Genomic DNA, 19,797 nt, shown 5'->3' with positions numbered 1-19,797 from the left:
AAGGTTTAATATCAATTATCCGAGATAAACTAGCAGCCTTACGACGGGCCCCTGTGGATAAAATTAAAATGGCCTGGGAGCAGGATTTAAATATCTCCTTATCCGAGGAGAGCTGGGACTCAGTTCTCAAATCGGTTAACTCAACCTCTCTCTGTGCTCGCTATTGCCTTTTACAGTTTAAGATTGTTCATAGAGCCCATATGTCTAAATCTAAACTATCTCGATTCTACCCTGGCATTAGTCCGCTCTGTGATAAATGCAAGAGGGGCGTGGCCTCTCTCATCCATATGTACTGGTTCTGTCCTAGCTTGGAGAAATTCTGGAAAGATGTCTTCACTACATTATCGGGTATTCTGAATCAGCACCTAGAACCAAACCCCTTAATTGCTCTGTTCGGTTTTTGGGGCGAGACAGATTTATGTCTGGGTCCGACCAAATGCCGAATACTATCCTTTGCCTCTCTCCTGGCTAGACGCTTGATCCTCCTTAGATGGAGAGATGTTGCCCCACCCACTCATGCGCAATGGCTTAACGACATTATGGCCTGCTTGGACCTCGAAAAAATTTATTATTCAGTTCTTAATTCGGATCTAAAGTTCCATAAGGTCTGGGGACCTTTTATCGAGTACTTTCATAACCTTCCTCTTGACTAGGGTTTTTTCTTCTTTTTTTTCTTCTTTTCGGTCCTTTGCTTTCAGCTCCCTTTTCTTTTTCTGGTAGTAGGCATTATTATCCTCTGTTGCTAAGTGTATTCACAGTCTGGGAGTTTGACTGTCCGGACTTATACTCTTTATACTGTGTGGTGGTTGGTCTGGAGTTGTTGTTTTTTTCTTGTGTTGTGGGGCTTGGGGAGGACACTAAGCTCACTTGTCTTTAATTTAGGTGCTTTTTTGTTAAATTCTCTTCCTTTGTAGCATATTGTTATTGTATGCTTAATTTTGCACTGTATTAATGCTCCTCATTGGGATTTGGGGTTTTTAATTTGTAAAATGTTTTGAAAAACTAATAAAAAATTTAAAATAAATAAATAAATGCTCCTTTGGAATATCCAGTTTAAATTTTCATATTTGACTTGGTTTCCAGGATAAAACATTTTCATAATGGCTCATTCTAGCTTGGGAAGAGTTAGAGATTTAAGGAATGTATTGGCTCACTTCTTTAAATTCAGAATTTTAAAACTTCTAAAGAAAGTGACTTTAATTTTCTTCCTCCCCGCTCCCTTCAGGTTGAGTCCCTTTAACACTGCAAGTGGGGAGGATCTCGCAGGTAGCTTATACCCAAAGTAATCTCACATCGAAATAATAGTGATTGCAGAAGCGATCAGAGGATGACCTTTTCAGTTGTCCTGTTCCCTTTGCTTTACGTTGAGGAATGCTAGCATGGTAACTTGCCTCTGGAGGGATTTGAAGTATCTATGGGAATCATGTACTGTATATGAAATAGCTTTCCTTTCCTGTTGAATTGTATCAACCATGAAAGTAAAGTTTATCTAGGTTTATGTCAAAACATGTTTCTTGCATTGAAACATGTTTTTCCCACGCCTACACACCAGTCATGGCCCAGTATCTCTTGTCAGTGTGTATGCCCCTACCTTGAACTCCACCTCTGAGGCACAATACATGTTCTACGACAAATTAGAAGCTGTTGTCAGGAATATTCCGAGTGATGAGCACCACATTCTCCTTGGTGACTTCAGTGCCAGAGTAGGAGCCGATAATGATTCCTGGCCGTTTTGTCTTGGCCACTTTGGAATTGGCAAAATAGATGACAATGCCTATCACGGCCTGTGTGTAACTAACTCCTACTTTCAGATGAAGTCGCAGTACAGGGTCTCATGGTGACATCCACGGTCTAAACACTGGCATCAACTGGACATTATCATCACCAGGCGCTCTTTCATCAACTCTGTACTAATCACCCGGTCACACCACAGTGCGGACTGCAATACGGATCATGCTTTAGTATGCTGCAAGTTCAAACTATGAATCCACACCGCTCCAAACATACTGGAAAACCTCGCATCAACACAACAGAGATGACACAGTCAGAAAAGGTTGAGCAGTTTGCCAAGTCAGTACAGGGTGCTATGATTACCTCCTCACGAGATACTGCAACAGAACAATGGTCATACCTTCACGACACCATCCACGAATCAGCACCCTCTATCTTTGGAAGAAAGACCACAAAGAGCAATGACTGCTTTGAGGCAAAGTCCAACATCATGACTCCTGTCATCGAAGCCAAGTGTGCAGCTCTCACAGAGTACAAGCGCTCTCCATCCGACCAAACACTCCAGGCACTTCGAGCTGCTAGAAGCAAAGTGCAACAGACTGCAAGGCAGAGTACTGGCTCCAGCTCAGTGAGGGCAATCAGACAGTAGCTGTGACAGGCAACATCAGAACGATGTATGATGGTATCAAGAAGGCCCTTGGCCCATCGCAGAGCAAGACAGCCCCCCTGAAGTCATCCAGTGGTGAAATAATCACAAATAAAAGCAAGCAGATGGAACGCTGGGTAAAACACTACTGTGAGCTCCACTCAAGGGAAAATGTTGTTAGCTCAGCCATTGATGTGATCGATTGTCTACCAGTCGTGGATGAACTTGACTCCGAACCAACCATTGAGGACCTCTGCAAGGCAATTGGCAGTCTGGCCCCAGGGAAAGCTCCTGGCAATGATGGAATTCTTCCAGACCTGATCAAGCACTGCAAGAGCTCACTCTTCCAACCTTTACACGAGGTCCTCCGTCAGTACTGGAAGGAAGGAGCCATACCACAGGATACGTGCGACTCCAAAATCGTCACTTTGTACAAGATCAAGGCTGATAGGAGCAACTGCAACAACTACAGGGGTATCTCCCTCCTGAGTCTTTGCTTGTGTAACTCTGGCATGTCTACAAACTGGCAGAATGGATCTACCCTGATTCCCAATGTGGTTTTCGTGCAAGGAGGTCAGCTGTTGACATGATTTTTCTCACTCCATCAACTCCAGGAGAATTTTAGGGAATAACAGAAACCCCTCTGTTGCTTTCATCAACTTTACCAAGGCTTTTGACTTGTCAGCAGGGATGGGCTCTTTCAGAATTTCCTCAAGATGGACTCTCCCCTGAAACTCCAAAGTATCATAAAGTCATTCCATGACGACACGAGGGCTACTATTTAGTACGATGGCAGCTCATCAGAACCCTTCGCTATTTGTAGTGGAGTCAAACAAGGATGCGTGTTGGCCCCAACATTATTCGGCATCTTCTTCTGTCTGCTATTGAAGCACATGTTTGGGACGTCGACAGAAGGCATCTACATGCACACCTGGTCTGATGGGCGGCTGTTAAACCCTGTGCACCTGAGAGGAAGAACAAAGGTGTGAAAGATCTTAATACGTGACATGCTCTTTGCGGATCATGCTGCTATAACCTCGCACACCAAACAGCAACTACAAACTTTCATGGACCGCTTCTCTTAGGCATGCAATGACTTTGGGCTTGCCATCAGCCTAAAGAAAACAAATGTCCTTGCCCAGAACATTGTGGAGACACCAGTCATTACCATCAACAATTACGCTCTAGAAGTGGTCCACGAGTTTACATACTTGGGGTCGACCATTAGCGACACTCTCTCCCTCGATGCTGAAATCAATAGGCGTATTGGCAAAGCAGCATTGATCCTCGCTCGACTCTACTCGCGGGTCTGGGAGAATCCGAAACTCGCTACAAAGACCCAAAACTGATTGTGTACAATGCATGCTTTATCAGCACCGTCCTGTATGGTAGCGAGACTTGGACCATCTACTCCAAGCAGGAGAGGAAACTCAATAGTTTTCACTTGCGCAGCCTTCGCCGCATCCTTGACATCACCTGGAGAGACAAAGTCCCAAACTCTGAGGTTCTCTCCCACACTGGACTTCCCACAATGTTCACACTTTTAAGACAAGGCAGACTGTGCTGGTTGGGCCACGTCCATCGTATGAAGGATGGTAGACTGCCAAAGGACATCCTCTATGGAGAACTAGCAACAGGCAAGAGAAATGTTGGTAGACCCCAGCTTCGCTTCAAGGACCTCTGCAAGTGTGACATGAAAGCCTTAAAAATCAACACAGAGTGCTGGGAAGATACAGCAGATGACCGCAACAAATGGTGAGGTACTCTTCAGCAACACCTAGAGCAAGGCAAAAGAGTGATCTTGAGGTTGAGCGGAGAGCTACACGGAGAGCACAGCGGACAGCAGACAGCAATTCCATGACACCCTGTGGCAGTAACTGTGGCAGAGCTTACCGTTCCAGGATCGGCCTCAATAGCCACAGTCAACGCTGCTCGACAAACCAGTGACTACCAGAGGTGCAGTACCCATGGTCGACTATGTCGGGGACACGCAGACACCCCACCCCCATTAAATTTCATATTTTTTTCTTGTACTGGAAGATGTTCTGTTGCACATTTCTTTTGGACAATTGTATTTATAGTTTCATGCGATAATCTTGCTTTTCTTCGATGAAATTTTCTTATGGTATCTTCTGAGCTTTAACTCCCTGTGGTGTTTTTATTTAGAAAACCTTTTGTTGATTTTAATCTATATGTTAAATGGACAATGTTTTTGGAATTTTCAGTTTTGACAGTGAACTTTGTTGTATGGTTAATGGGTTTAGAAGCAAATTTACACCTTTCATAGATTTCCTGTACATACAAGTTCCCATAATATTACCTATGCATGTTCATTCCTATGAATGGCAGAACTAGTTTCAAGTTTAATTGTCATGTAACCATACATGAATACCCATGATTACAAGCAAACAAAACAGTGTTACTCCGGGAATAAGGTACAAAACACAGTACCAACAGTCACACAGTACAAGATACATAGCACATACAAGATATTAGTAAAATACAGTCGCACAAAAATATAGTCCAAGACCCTGAGTCCATGAATGTTACAGCAGTCCACAGTGGACACAACATGGCCTGTCCTCTGAGTGAGCAGAGGGCCACAGCGCGCGCACACACGCTCTTCTCTGTCCCTGTTTCTGTCCCTCTTGTGCCATTCATTACAACACTATGGAAGGTACGGTCAACATAAAGAGTTATTAAAAAGATCTTCCACTTAGGATGTATCTGAAACTGGAACTTGTCTTTTACCTGGGGATGGAATGTAGTTTCACCTTGAGTACTGTTGCATTCAAATTTGTTGTTTAGTACATGGTCGGTGAGTGTTGACTCCATGACAATTGAGAATTATTCATTGAGTTATAGTCATGGAATACTGTGGCATAGAAGCAGGCCCTTGAGCTCAGCCAGTCTTTGTCAAACTGATATTCTGCGTAGTCTCACTGACTTGCACCGGAACCATAGCTCTTCATATCCCTCCCACCCATGTACTTATCCAAACTCCTCTTAAATGTTACAATCAAACCTGTATCCACCACTTCTGCTGGCAGCTCATTACATAATTCCACCCCATCTCTGAGTGAAGAGTTTCCCCTTTCGGGTTTGCTTTAAATATTTAGTTCTGGTCACGTCCAACTTCAGTGGAAAAAGCCTTCCTATACCCCATTATTTTACCAAATTTCCCCTCATTCTCTTGTGTTCCAGGAAATAACTTATTCAGCCTTATGAGATGTTCTCAAGTCACGCTGCATCCTTGTAAATTTTCTGTTTTTTCTGTCTTATTTATATTTTTCCTGTAGGTAGGTGACCATAATTGGACACAGTACTCCAAGTTAGACTTCACTAATATCTTATCCAACTTCAATATTCCAACTCCTACACTTAATACTCTGTTTTATGAAGATCAGTGTGTCAAAAGTTCCCTTTATAACCCTTTCTATCGGTGATGGTACTTTCTAGATTTATAGGTCTGTAATCCCAGAACCCTCTGATCTACCACACCCCTCAGTGCTCTACCACTTGATGTGCAAGTCCTACCTTGGTTAGTTCTCCCAAGTGCAACACCTCATACTTGTCTGCATTAAATTCCACTGATCCCCACAACACAACAGTAGTCACAGGCCCCCAGAGAGGCAACAGTCTACTATAATATCGCTACACTCGTGAAGCTGATTGCTACACAATTGTCTTGAAATAAGTCTCTCCTCCTCCATAATAAACTTGAAACTAATCATGTTGATGGGCAACACACACAAAATGCTGGAGGATCTCAGCTGGCTAGGCAGCATCTATGGAAAAGAGTACTGTTGATGTTTCGGGCCGAAACCCTTCGGCAAGACTGGAGAAAAAGAGATGAGTAGATTTAAAAGGTGGGGGGGTGGGGGTGGGGGAGAGAAACACATGGTGACGGGTGAAACCGGGAGGGGAGGGATGAAGTAAAGAGCTGGGCAGTTGATTGGTGAAAGAGATAAAAGAGATACTGGGCTGGAGAAGGGGGAGTCTGATAGAGGACAGAAGGCCATGGAAGAAAGAAAAGGGGGGTGGAGCACCAGAGGGAGTGAATAGGCAGGCGAGGAGATAGGTGAGAGAGGGAAAAGGGGATGGGGAATGCTGAAGGGGGAGGAGGTGGCTGTAACCGGAAGTTTGAGAAATTGATGTTCATGCCATCAGGTTGGAGACTATTCAGGCGGAATATAAAGTGTTGTTCCTCCAACCTGAGTGTGGCCTCATTGTGACAGTAGAGGAGGCCATGGATTAAACTATTGGAATAGGAAGTGGAATTAAAATGGGTGGCCAATGGGAGATCCCACTTCTGGTGGGTGGAGCATAGGCAAAATGGTCTCCCAATCTACGTCAGGTCTCACCGATGTACAGGAGGCCACACTGGGAGCACCGGGCACAGTATATGACCTCAACAGACTCAGTGAAATGTCGCCTCACGTGGAAGGACTGTTTGGGACCCTGAATGGTAGTGAAGAGGTATAGGAGCAGGTGTAGCACTTGTTCCACTTGCAAGGATAAGTGCTAGGGGAGAGAGAGAGAGATCAGTGGGGAGGGACAAATGGACAAGGGAATTACGTAGGGAGCAATCCCTGCAGAAAGTCAGGTCAAATAAGATGTGCTTGGTGGTGGGATCCTGTTGAAGATAGTGGAAGTTGCGGAGAATTATGTGCTGAACGCGGAGGCTGTGGTCATAGGTGAAGACGGAAGAGGAACCCTATCCCTGGTAGGATGGCAGGAGGTTGGGGTGAGAGCAGACCCCACCTTTTAAATCTTTTTTTTTTCTCCAGTCCTGCCAAAGGGTCTCGACTGTACTTTTTTCCATAGATGCTGCCTGACCTGCTCGATTTCCTCCAGCATTTTGTGTGTGTTGCTTTGATTTGCAGCATCTGCAGATTTCCTCTTGTTCACATTGATGTGCCCTGGATAACACAGATTAAGGAACTCAAGATCGAGTGTCTCCTTTCTCTCTGGTTCATCTAGGATGTTGATTTGTGGAGTATCATACTTCTAGAGATGGGGAGTCGTGAAGTCTCGGGTGGTACTGTACCTATGCTAACTTTTTTTTATCATGTACTTGTACCCCCCCAGTCTGTTTGTACTGCAATCATTTTGCTCTTTCATTCTTCCTTCCAATGTGGATCACCTCACATTTTCCCACATTATCCTCCATCTAACGACTTCTTTCCACTTCACTTGACCTGCCTATTATCCTTTTGTAGGCACTTGTGAACCCACAAATCTTTGTATCATTAGCAAATGTGACTCTTTCCATCCAAACAATAATATACAAGACCCAGCAATGATTCCTTTGGCATCATACTTCTTTATTTATCTCATCTTTATTTTTGTTTATTAACAACCACCCCATCAACACAAATGAATAGGTTATTCACGTATTTTCTACTTTGGATTCTTTTTAGCAATTCTTAATTAGTTTAAAAAAAAATCAAGCTCTTGTAAGACAATTAATTAAATTTTGAAAAGGCAATTCTCTATTTGCTGCTCTATTCTATTTCTATTTGCTCTATTTTCTCTTTGGAGTTATGAGCCTTAATTGTGTAGCATGGTTCTCATTGTCAGGACCCTTGGTAATGCCTTCAATAAACTTGATTAACCTGATTTGATTAGTTCATTCTTTTTTTAAAATGCTGTTTGATATAGATACAATAATAAATTACTTCTATTAAGCACTGTACACTCTTGTTACAGAGGGCATTTTGTACAAAGAATATTTTCAGAGTAGTTGTATTATAAAATTGAAGCTAGAAACTTGCATTTTTATAATAGAATTAAACTGAATGGAAGCAGCATTATTAAATATCCGGCATTAAACAAGAGATTTTTTTGTCTACAGGTTGATTTTCCACTGGGAGTTCCTTTCATGATGCCGAAGATTTAATTCTAGCAAAATAATTGGGGACTATTTATTCTCATTGTGATGTTTTCATTAACAATTACTGACAGTTTTTTTCAGATGCTTTTGTCTAACATTCACACATTTATGAGAATTCTCTTTGTAGCAACAGGGATCCTGCATCTACCGTAATGGATAGGCAGAGGATCTCGACTCAATCCACTGGTCAGGACTGTCCAGGGTCATTACAGGTACTCATTACAGCTTTATTTATTATTAGTTCTGTAATTTGGTGTGTTCAGTTATTTATTCTTGTACTGTCTATATTGTATTTGTTGGTGAGGGTCGTAAATGTCATATGTTTGTGATTAACTATAATTCCAGGACATTTGTTACTAACTGGATTTGATTGTTTCCTCAACACTTTTTGTTTTGACAATATCCAATTGGGACAAGTTGGTCTGGAATTTCTGCTAGATTGTACTTGGGTGGTTTTCAATGCAGTTTTTCCAGTATCAACCTACCCAAAATATCGATGCAACTAGTGTAAATTGTAAATCTACCAAATTATACAGCAGTAATTAGCTTCACCCATTGAACAAATTGCCTTTTATGGACTGTTGAAGAGATTGAAAATTAAGCTTATTTTGGGCACAATGACTATGATATCTTAATTTGTCATTGAAATTTACAAATGAAGTCATTTAAGTTGGGTTACTCTTGGTGGGCATGATACAGATTCAATGTGTTCTACTTGTGATAAATGTATTGCCAGCTGCCTGATAAAATTGCTTTACTTTTACATGCAATAATTGTAATTCTTTCAAATTCACGTCATTAGTGTTGCTAAAGGATCTTGTTTAGAGAATCTTGTTTTGCTTAATGTTTTTTATTGTAAATTAGATTTTAAAACTGCCTTGGCTATCAGCTATAAAATAGGAATAATATTACTTTCTGCTCAGCTGCGTTCCATAGACAAGTGCTGAGTGAGTGCTGACGTTTACTGAGAAATAGGAAAAATTAGTGAGGTACAATGGAAGTCTGAGAGGACTTCCCAAGAACAGAACAATATCAGTTAAGTGAAGAGCAGTAGGGGGGAAAGTTCTGATTTCAAACCTCCGCTGCCTTGCAGCCATACCCACTCATGAGAAAGGCTTCGGGAGTAAACCCTGAGGACAGATCTGGAGCTGGAGTCCCTAAGGCAGTCTGACGATGCCTTCAACCTCATTCTGGCAACTCCTGTGTCGATTCTGGTGCCAAGCTGTATCTGCCCTTTCCCTTTCCTTGGCCAATATCAGTGGTGTGGAGAGGGGAGACTCACTGCTTGGATAACTGCCGGTCTTCCATACAATCCTGCCCAGACCTGCACCCTGGAGAGGGAACAGATCCATGGGCTTGCAAGACTAATGGATGCCACACAAGTAGGGGGGGAAATCTATATTTTTTTGAGTTGGATAAGTATTAAGAATGTATGGCATCATGATTATCTTGTGGGTCAAAAGAGTTTTGCGTTAAAAGATGAGATGGATGTAATTTATGCATTGTGTTAATAAAGCAGAGTGTATGCCGGAGATGCTCTGTAAATGCAATTTTTGCTTACACTTCAGTAAGCTGGTATTTATACAAAAGCAGTGTGTATCTGATCACTTGATGTTTGAGAAATAAGCATCTTGAATTAATGTTACATTTTTTATTAATGTCCAAAGACATGAATAGAAATAAACCATGTTGTATTAACATAAAGAACACAAGAACTAACAGGAGAAGGCCACCGGCCCTTTGAGTCTGTGCTGGCTGATCTTGCACTTTTGTACAATTTCTCCACCTATTGCCATTTCCCTTGCTTCGCTTAATATTGAGAAATCTACCACCATTCTTTTTTGAATGGAATTCATAGCCCTCTAGGTTAGAGAATCCAAAGATCACTATGTTCTCAGGAAAGATTCTCACCTCATTTGTAAAAAGTTTACCATGCACTCTATATGTGATAGCTATATTTTTCAGTCAAGGGAAATTTCCTCCCTGCATCCAGCCTGTCAAGATCTGTAAGAATTTTGTAATATTTTAAGGGCATGTACCATTCAAATTGTGAATTTGTCCTCGATGGGTTGAATTCTATTTTTATGTATGATAGACTCCAGAGACAATTATTACCTGTGGTGTGTGTCTAAATTGAATCCTTAAGGTACTAATGCCATAATCCTTTTAACAGTGTTCCAATCGGGTGCAAGTAGTTAAAGAAAACTGTAAAAAGTTTCATGGATTTGTCTTCTAAAATATCTTCCAAAGAATCCCAATAAAATATCTTCATATTATTCTATTTTAGTTATGGCACATTATTTTAATGTCAAGAAATGAATAGAATATGTCCAATTCATTTGCAATTGAAATTTAAAATTTTCCAAATATCATTATTGCTTTATTGAAGTGTAGGCATGATGCTTGCTTGCAAAAGATTCAATTAAAGAAATCTTTCTTAGTGAATGCCACCTTGATTAAGAGGGCAGTATCATAATGTTATGGTACATGACTAGAGCGTTTAGTAATCTTATTGAGAAATCTCAGTGACATTTGGGGAACTGTTAATTAAATAATATGCCATTTTAAAAATGTCAAGCACCAGAAATAGTTGAAGTTTCAAAGTTGCTCTAAATCCCATCATGTTCTCTAATAAAGATTTGAAAAAAGCTTTTGCCAATGCCTGATATAGGATGTGATACCAAACCAAAATCAGTTAAGCTTTCTAATTGTCATTTCCTTTTATCAAACAATAATATTGAAAAATTAAAGTCAAAATAGGCTGGCCACCCTTCAGCTGGGACATTGGATTTGGACAGAACAAAGACTCAACTAGTTTACTTCATAAATATGACACCTTGTGAGTTCAGTATTGATCTTGGACCCTATGAAGTCCTGTGCATCAGATCGAGGAGTAAATGATCGTCAGATGATTACTACCAACCATTTACCATAGCCATTTAATAAACTGTGCCATGTTGAACATTACCTGGAAGACCATTCAGCACTATTTGGTATAGTGTGCTCTGGAAGGGGGACCTCAGTAATCTATTGCCAACTGTAGCTCAATTGGACCATCACCAACTTGATATCTCTTTTTAACAGTATGTGTCAGAACGGGTTTGTGGAAAATGATGACAACCAACTCACTGTAAACTTTCTTGATCATTCTGTTATACAGATTCACCTAGTCACCTAATAGAAGTGACACAGCATCTGTTTTGCTTTGTATTGAGAGCATATAAACCTAATTCGAAGTTGATATTGAAACTGGAATATCAAAGACTGCAGATGGTGGAATTTGAAATAAAAGCACAGATGTTCAATAGACATCTATTATAGTGAAATAAATGTGTATGTGTCAGTAAAAAAAAAAGAGAAATAAGGCCCACAACTGTGTGAGTATGAGGGATGGCACCAGAGTAAAAATTTAAATGGGAGTAGACCAAAATACAGTATTGTAGATTTAGAATCTGTGCAGTGATTTAAGGTTGGTAAGCTTTAGGTACAAATACCTATATATGAGTGCAGTGGATGGTAATGATTGAAATTCACCAAAAAAAGTACAATACCAGGCACTTAAAGCGACGTACACAAACTGTTGGAAGAGCTCAGCAGGTTGGGCAGCATCTAGGGAGTGAAATGAGTGGTTGATGTTTGAGACAGATTTTTCATCAGGGCTCTTGGGTTCCTGCAGCATTTTGTGTGTGTTGTTCTAGATTTCCAGCAGATGGTGGTGTTCCCATTTGCTTATGGCCATTTCTTGGGCAGTGCTATCAGAGTAGCTTAACTGGTAAATGCAGTGCATTTTCTAGATGGTATATACTGCAGTCACTTGCACCACTGGTCACAGGCTTTTGATCACATAAATGTCATGAATTCTAATATTCTGGACCAGTTTCCCACGTGAGATTTTGTCAGCCACTGCTTTCATCAATGTGTCTTGTTACCTCTGAAAAATTCAGTCGTTGGTCAGCGATGATTTCCCAGTCAACAAAGTCATAGCTGAAATGTTTTTGATTAATCTCTGCCTTTCCAAGTAAGAATTAATTCCTATCCTCAATTTTTTTCCCAATGACTTTCATACCTCTGATTTTACACTAAAGATTATTATCTTAAAACTTGTAAAGGTGTGGTACACAGTGAAAAGAATGGTATAAAAGGACATAGGCTAGCAGAATGTAAAATTAGTGCTTATCCACTAGGTACTACTTAAATATGATGAAGGTTTCTGCCTTCTGCACTCTTTCGAGTAGAGAAGTATCAGACCATCTGTACTCTTGTTTTTTTCTCTTTAACGTTCTTCTACTACTTCCCCCCCATGTTGGAGCATTGCCAAGTGGTTAAGGCGTTCGTCTAGTTATTCGAAGGCCGCTAGTTCGAGCCTTGGCTGAGGCTGCCTTTCTAACCTTCATTTTTATTTTTCCTTAGTTAGCTTTGAACTTGTCTTTCCACTCCCCAGCTCCACCAAATTTCTTTTGAAATTTCTCTGCACACTCTTCATTTCTTCCCTATAGTGCAGTGCCTGGGACTGTGCCTTAACTAGTGTTTTAAGCTGTCTAATGTTAACATAAAAATGTCCATTCCAACCATGAGGCCCATCTAAGGTAATCACACTTGCCCACATTAGGCCTATACCCCTCTACTTTCCTATCCCTGTCCAAATGCCCTTTAAGCAATGTAATGGTATCTGCCTCCGTTAACTCCTCTGGCAGCTGGTTTTAGATATTCACCACCTTCTGTATGGAAAACCTTGCACCTCAGGTTTCCTTTAAAGTTCTCCCCCCTCACTGTATATCCATGCCCCTCAACTTTTAACTCCCCTGCCCTGGAGAAAAAAAAGATCCTGACAATCTCAAGAATATATCCCCCTCATAGTTTTGTAAACCTCTGTAATGTCACCCCTCAGTGTCCTATGTTTCAGTGAAGATAAGCTGAACCCATCCAATATTTCCTTATAACTATAGTACTCCATTCCAAGCAAAATCCTGGTGAATTTCTTTTGTACTCTGTTGTTGCCTTCCTGTTCTGTAGCAAGCAGAACTTTTACACAATAACACAGTCTAACCAATTGTTTACAACATGACATTCTAGCTCTTGCACTCAGTGCTTTGACCAATGAACACAAACATCCTAAATGTTTTTTTTTCCTACTCTATCCACCTATGTCATCACTTTCAGGGAACAATGGACTTGTACCCAAGTCTCTGTACATTAACACTCCTAAACACCTCACCATTTACTAAAAACAATATGTTCTAACATAATCTGCCCTCAAAGTGATTTATTTCACACTTGTCTGGATTAAATTTCATTTTCCACAGTTAACTTCCCAGTTCTACATGCAGTGGCCACTTTTAAGTACACCTCCATCTTGTTAATACATGCATCTAATCTGCCAATCATGTTGCAGTAGCTCAATGCATAAAAGAATGCAGACATAGTCAAGAGATTCATTTGTTGTAGACCAAGCATCAGAACTGGGGTAAAAAAAAAATGATCTAAGTAACTTTGACTGTGGAATGATTGTTGGTGCCAGATGGAGTGGTTTGAGTATCTCAGAAACTGCTGAACTCTTGGGATTTTCATGCACAACCGTCTCTAAGAGTTGGTCCAAAAAAACAAAAAAACCTCCACTGAGAAGCAGTTCTGTGGGTGAAAATGCCTTGTTAATGAGAGAGGTCAGAAGCGAATGGCCAGGCAGGTACAAGCTGACAGGAAAGTGACACTTTACAACAAAGGTGTGCAGAAGAGTATCTCTGAACACACAACATGTCGAATCTTGAAGTGCAACCTAGGGAACTTTTTCATCAGAAGGATCTCAGGAATTCATGAATGTGGCATGCCACTACCTTCTCTTGGGCAATAAATGCCAACCTTTCTATTGTGGTACCTATCTCATGAAATGAATACCTGATGTAAATAAGCTATTAAACAAATTAAATAAACTATCGTACTTTTTAATTAATTCTCTCTCTCGCAGCAATGTTATTTTGTTTATTTTGCACTCGTAATTTATCTATAATGTAAGTTTGTGTAAACTATGTCCTTTTCATTTAATGTACTGTGCTGCTGCTGCTGCAAAAGACTAATTTTCATTGCATATATGTCCTGTCTATCCTATGACAACAATAAACAAACGAAGATGAACTTGAATTCAGAGAAGAACATCAGCAATATTAGAGTATTGCGACCTTGTGAGATTGAGAATATAAAAGAAATTGGAAAAGAAGTAGCTTTCAAAAGCTGTGGTTGCAAAGATAGTGAATGCAGTTGTATTATTTTCCACAAGTCTGTAAATTTTTGGAAAGCCTCTTGAGAACCTAACAATGTGAAGAGTGGAAACTTACCACAGATCTCTGATGTCAATGATACTGAAAATGTTGAATCATTTATAATGGTTGTCTCTCGGGATCCGAGGAGGACTACATCGTGTAGAGTGGCAGTGTTTTTTTTACGAGGCCGAGTTGCGAGCTCGACATCAACTTGGCATGGATGGAGAGCGCGCTCAGGGTTGCACAATGTAACCAGTGCGTGAAAGATATTAAAGTGGAAAAGCCTTGCACAGAGATTATCCCACTCGGCCTCAGAAGTTAGGATCCAGTGGCACGAAGAATCGTTATGTCTGGCAACTTCCTTGGCTGCATTGGATGGCTGCTCCTTAAGTGCTCTGCCGTGCCCTACGCACTCCACAATGCGCTGCTGCAACACCTTCTCAGCCGTTGAACCCCCGGGGTTTCCTCCACCTGATCTACCGAAGCAGTCTTTGCATGCTGGGATGAGCAAATTCCTATCTCACTGAGGGCTTCAGACCCGTTGGCTACCCTTACCTGATTTATCCTGCCTGTCGAAGCTGTTGCCCGGGGTATGGCCGCTGTCGCATGCAAACAGCTATGAAGAGCCACAGGTGAGAGCTGGGCGTTGGTGAGGACTAACAGATGACGAGCCACTCCAAGGAGTGCCACAAGCCCCCCATCAAGAGGTGCTACCCCTCTCATGCACCCCATTGAATCATTAAGAATTTGATAAAAGGAGTCTTGAGTCATACGATTGAGTAGAGTCTGCATGGATTTGAGTGAAAAATTATATTTATAACTGAAAACACAGGGTTTTAGCTTGTTACTAACAGGATACATAACACTGAATGGATCAATGTTGTGTATTAACATTTTCAAAAAGTAGTCTATGTTCCATATGACATTATTACATAAGGTAACCTTAAATAGCTACCAAATAGCAAAAATAGCGATAAAGAGGTTGTTTTCCAAGTATATTTTTGCTGATAATACAAAACTGAGTGAGAAAGTAAGCTAAAAGACAGATACAAAGAGATAGTGACAGATTGTGTGAGTGACCGAAAATGTGACCAATGGAATTTAATGTGGAAGAATGTTAAATTTTCCACTTGAAGGGGGAGCAAAAAGAAAAGTGGAATATTTTTTAAAATTGAGAATCTAGGAAATGTTGGTATTTAGAAAGACCTGATGGTCTTTGCACATAAACCACAAAATGATAATCTACAGAAATCTTTCCTTAATGACGATTTCCATCTGTCATTCTGGTCTGTTATCTTTCCAGGAGTACAGTGAGGAAACCAAATTGTATATTTTTGAAAACTAGGAGGAAATTATGCACCTATTTTTGATATTTAATAATGTGCATCATTATATTGTAAGGTATATGATGTCTGATGGCTCTTCAGAGAACCTATTTTTGGGACTGTGTACTTCAAGCTTTGAAGTGTATTTGATGTAAAGTGTATTTTTCAAGGCAGTTGTGGACCTTGCGCACCAGTTTTAAAAAGCGAGTGGGGCTGGCAGGAATTGTCCGCTGAGCCGGAGTTTGCTTGGGTAAATAGTAACTTAGCAGGGTGAAATAAAAAGGAGTGAGGTTTAAGTGGAGCAGCCATTGTTGGAGTGGTTAAGATTTGACTCAACAGGCATGAGTGAGAACAGGCACAGGCTAGAACTTAAGTTTGAGAAGTGAGAGGTATAAACAAAGCAGGATGGTAGTTCAAGCATAGAATGATCCTCTTGTGAGATGTGTACCAAACTACATCTGAAGAAAGTGCATCCAACTTAAGCTCCTGACAGACAAAATCAAGAAGCTGGAGCTGGATAAACTCCGGGCCATACAGGAGGCTTCATAGATGAGACTTCTACAGAGGTGGTCATACCCAGAGTGCAGGCTTCAGATTGTAGATGGGGACCACCAAGAGAAGTAAGAGGAGTAAGCAGTCAGTGCAGGGTTTCCCTGTAGCCATTCCGCACGGCAACACGTATACCCCTTTGAATACTGCTGGGGCGTGGGTGACCTATCAGGGGCACAGCAGCAGCAGTCAGGCCTGTGGCACTGTGGCCAACTCTGAGGCTCAGCAGGGAAGTGTAAAGTCAGGCAGAGTGATAGTGATAGGAGACTTGATCATCAAGGGGACATGCAGCCGATTCTGTAGCCACGAAAGAAAAGATGGGGTGGTGTGTTGCCTCCCATATGCCAGGGTCCAAAATGTCTCAGAGTGGTTGCAGAAGATTCTCAAGAAGGAGGGTGAGCAGCCAGAGGTCATGTTGCACACTGGCACCAATGGCATGGGTAGAAAGGGGGAAGAGGTCCTGCGCAATGAGTATAGGGAGTTAGGGAAGAGGCTGAGGAACAGGACCTCCAGGATAGTCATCTCTGGATTGCTCTCAGTGTCATGTGCTATTCGGGGTAGGAATAGGATGATGGACCAGATGCAGGAAAAGGGTTTCAGATTTCTGAATCATTGAGATCTCTTCCCGGGGAGATATGACCTCTACAAAAAGTTCAGTTTACACCTGAACCCGAAGGGGACCAATATCCTTGTGAGCAGGTTTGCTCGAACTATTGGGGAGGGTTTAAACTAAATTGACAGGGGGATGGGAACTGGACTGATAGGTTTGAGGTTAGCGCAGTTGGTATACAAGTATATGCGATGTGTAGTGAGACTGTGAGGAAGGACAGGCAGATGATGGGGCAAATTTGCAGTCAGTGGGATGAGTTGAATAACACAGGAGAAATCCAAAGTTGGTGAATACACGACTGAGGGTGTTATATCTGAATGCACACAGTATAAATGAATAAGTTAGATGCTCTTGTAGTGCAGTAAGAGATTGGCAGTTATGAAGCAGTGGGTATCACTGAGTTGTGGCTGAAAGAATGTCATAATTGGGAACTAAACATCCAAAAATACACCTTGTATCAAAAGGACATGCAGGTAGGCAGAGGGGTTGGGGTGGCTCTCTTGGAAGAAAATGAAAAAAATCAGTATATTTAAAGTGAACATTGATGGGTTCTTGGTTAGTCGGGACATCAAAGGTTATGGGAAGAAGGCAGGAGAATGGGGTTGAGAGGAATAGTAAATCAACCATGATGGAATGGCAAAGCAAACTCGATTGGCCGAGTGGCCTAGTTCTGCTCCTATCTCTTATGGTGCTATTTTGGATGTAGTAATCTTCATTGTTCTTAAATTTTTAAAAATAAACAATTCATCTACGATTTACCTGGGAAGGTAAGCCAATATCCTCAGAAATTTGTCTTGAGCAATCCTTGTTTTTAGAAAGGTTGTATGTTATTTTGTTGATTCTAGAATGAGAAAGTGCCATGAGCTTTTTATTGTGCCTCAAGAGGACCAAGCAATTTGAAGAAGTGAAGGTAAGGGATTATTTGGTACCCTTGGTACTTGTGTGGAATTTGTGCAGTCAGGGAAGGAGTTGGATTCCCTTATGACTGTGGAGATTGAGTAAGATATTTGTTTCATTATTCGGTATTCTGAAAACACAGTCCGCATCAGTTGCTTACTGTGATATATGTGACATTCTGCTGGTTTTCAACTCCAGATGTAATATAGTTAATGTAGTGAACTCTCTTCATTTGGGAATTTGAGTTTGAATTCCTCCCTTTTTACTCTAAAGAATTGCCTTCTCTTTGTAGGTGAGCGTCAGCCATCTTGGCTTTTTGGAGAATGCAGCTTACACTTGAGACAGCAAGATATTTAAAAAAAATCTATCTTTAGTTTTCCAGTAGGACTCATAGTGGGAATTGCTATTTGAATCATTGAGTTATTTCCAGCAATATTCACTTGCTGATTCTTGGGTGTAGACACTGGGATGGATCATAATCAATATATTATTGTTTTAGAATTGAATAGGTTTTATTTCCTGAATTTGGTTTCATCCTGTAATTACTTAAACTTTTCTGTGAGATTAGAGGATTCAGTTTGTTCTGCTCCTTTGCCACTTGGCTGTGCTTATTTCAGCTACCCGGATTCTAATGTTTGGTGTCTCTGCCTCTCTACTTCCCTTTTCTAGTTTAAATTGCTATCTATGAATAGGTTTCTCATCTGTGTCAAATTTAAGTTGATAATTCTCTTGTGAGGTTTTCGTACATTTAAAGAATTGTGTAAATGCAAGTTGTTTCATTTATTTTTGTTATGGTAGAATGGGATTCAACGTGAAATCTTCTGACATTCATGACAATAGCTTTATGTTAAAAATAAATAGCATGAGTATTTAAGATGCCTGGCAATTTTCAATTCTGTGCAATTGTTTTGTAGGCCTTCCCTGCAAAATCTTTTTAAGTACAGTGTGGCGGGGCTAATGTTTCTTTTGATGTTACATTTACTGTACTTTTGTCCATTATTTTTCTTCATTCTTCATGCTTACTATTTAGAGTCATTAAGTACGACATTTTCCTTATCTAAATATCTGCAGCATTTCTCTTTCATGTTGTTCTTTAAAACCTACCTCTTTGAAATTGGCCATCAAAGTTGAAAGCAGCATTGTATCTGATTGAGTTGATTCCTTCACCAGTTGATCAATCTTCAGCCTTTGAGAGAGTTGACCACTACCTACATTAATGGCTGAGTCTACTTGACTGAATCAATTTTTCTTTATCCACTTGTTGCCAAAAAATCTTGTGCCTTGGGTTCTCTCAGTTTACTTCTGGAATTACCTAAAAAGTGGCCCACAGCTGTCTCTTGCCTTTCATCTAAATGCTGCCCCATCATTGTCATCCAAAAATAGTGTTTTTCACAAGTTTGTTCAAATGTTTTCCACTTTAGCATCTCTGTTGACCATTGAGCTGTCTAGATTTTTATACTACAGACAACCTTCACTAATCTGACTACCTGTAATCCAGTTCCTTCGATAATCCGGCACTGATTTAAAATTTTCCGTGCAACAGTAATTTCAAATTTCCTGGGCCACAGTACCAATCTGCTGCGCATTGTTTTGGTTGTGCTAGATCTGTTCACGTGTTGGCGCGCTCTTGTAAGCACAGACAGGTGATTCCTGCTTGTTTTCCTGGATTTAGTAATATCATTTGCGTAAGGCGTGGCCACCTGGCACCTGCCAGTGGTGGGGGAGCTGGCGCACACTGGGTCAGTCCGCCTTCTCACCCATCTGCTGGCAGTCACGCACTGCCCTCCGGCGTCGCCTTGCCAGCGCTCCGTTCTCTTCTGCCTACAACCTCAGATCAGATGTGTGACGACCTGCTGAATTTAAGCATATTACTAAACGGAGGAAAAGAA

At 41.0% G+C, this 19,797-nt stretch overlaps 1 protein-coding gene across 7 annotated transcripts in view; it reads left to right on the top strand.

Moving 5' to 3' along the window:
* Nucleotides 1–19,797, top strand: part of LOC140727614 (sentrin-specific protease 7) — a 90,449-nt gene that overhangs the window by 9,991 nt on the left and 60,661 nt on the right. For 6 of the 7 annotated variants that reach the window (XM_073045202.1, XM_073045201.1, XM_073045200.1 and 3 more), the window contains one exon: nt 8,401–8,485. In XM_073045202.1, coding sequence (XP_072901303.1) covers nt 8,426–8,485 — 60 coding nt within the window. In that variant the 5' untranslated portion in view covers nt 8,401–8,425. Of the gene's footprint in view, nt 1–8,400; nt 8,486–19,797 lie in introns of those variants that run through there. The other variant, XM_073045205.1, reaches the window with a different exon arrangement.

Source organism: Hemitrygon akajei, chromosome 5 (assembly GCF_048418815.1).
Source record: "Hemitrygon akajei chromosome 5, sHemAka1.3, whole genome shotgun sequence".
In the NCBI taxonomy this organism is placed as follows: Eukaryota; Metazoa; Chordata; class Chondrichthyes; order Myliobatiformes; family Dasyatidae; genus Hemitrygon; species Hemitrygon akajei.
Note: the sequence above shows the minus strand (reverse complement) of the source record. Positions and strands in the feature narration are given on the sequence as shown.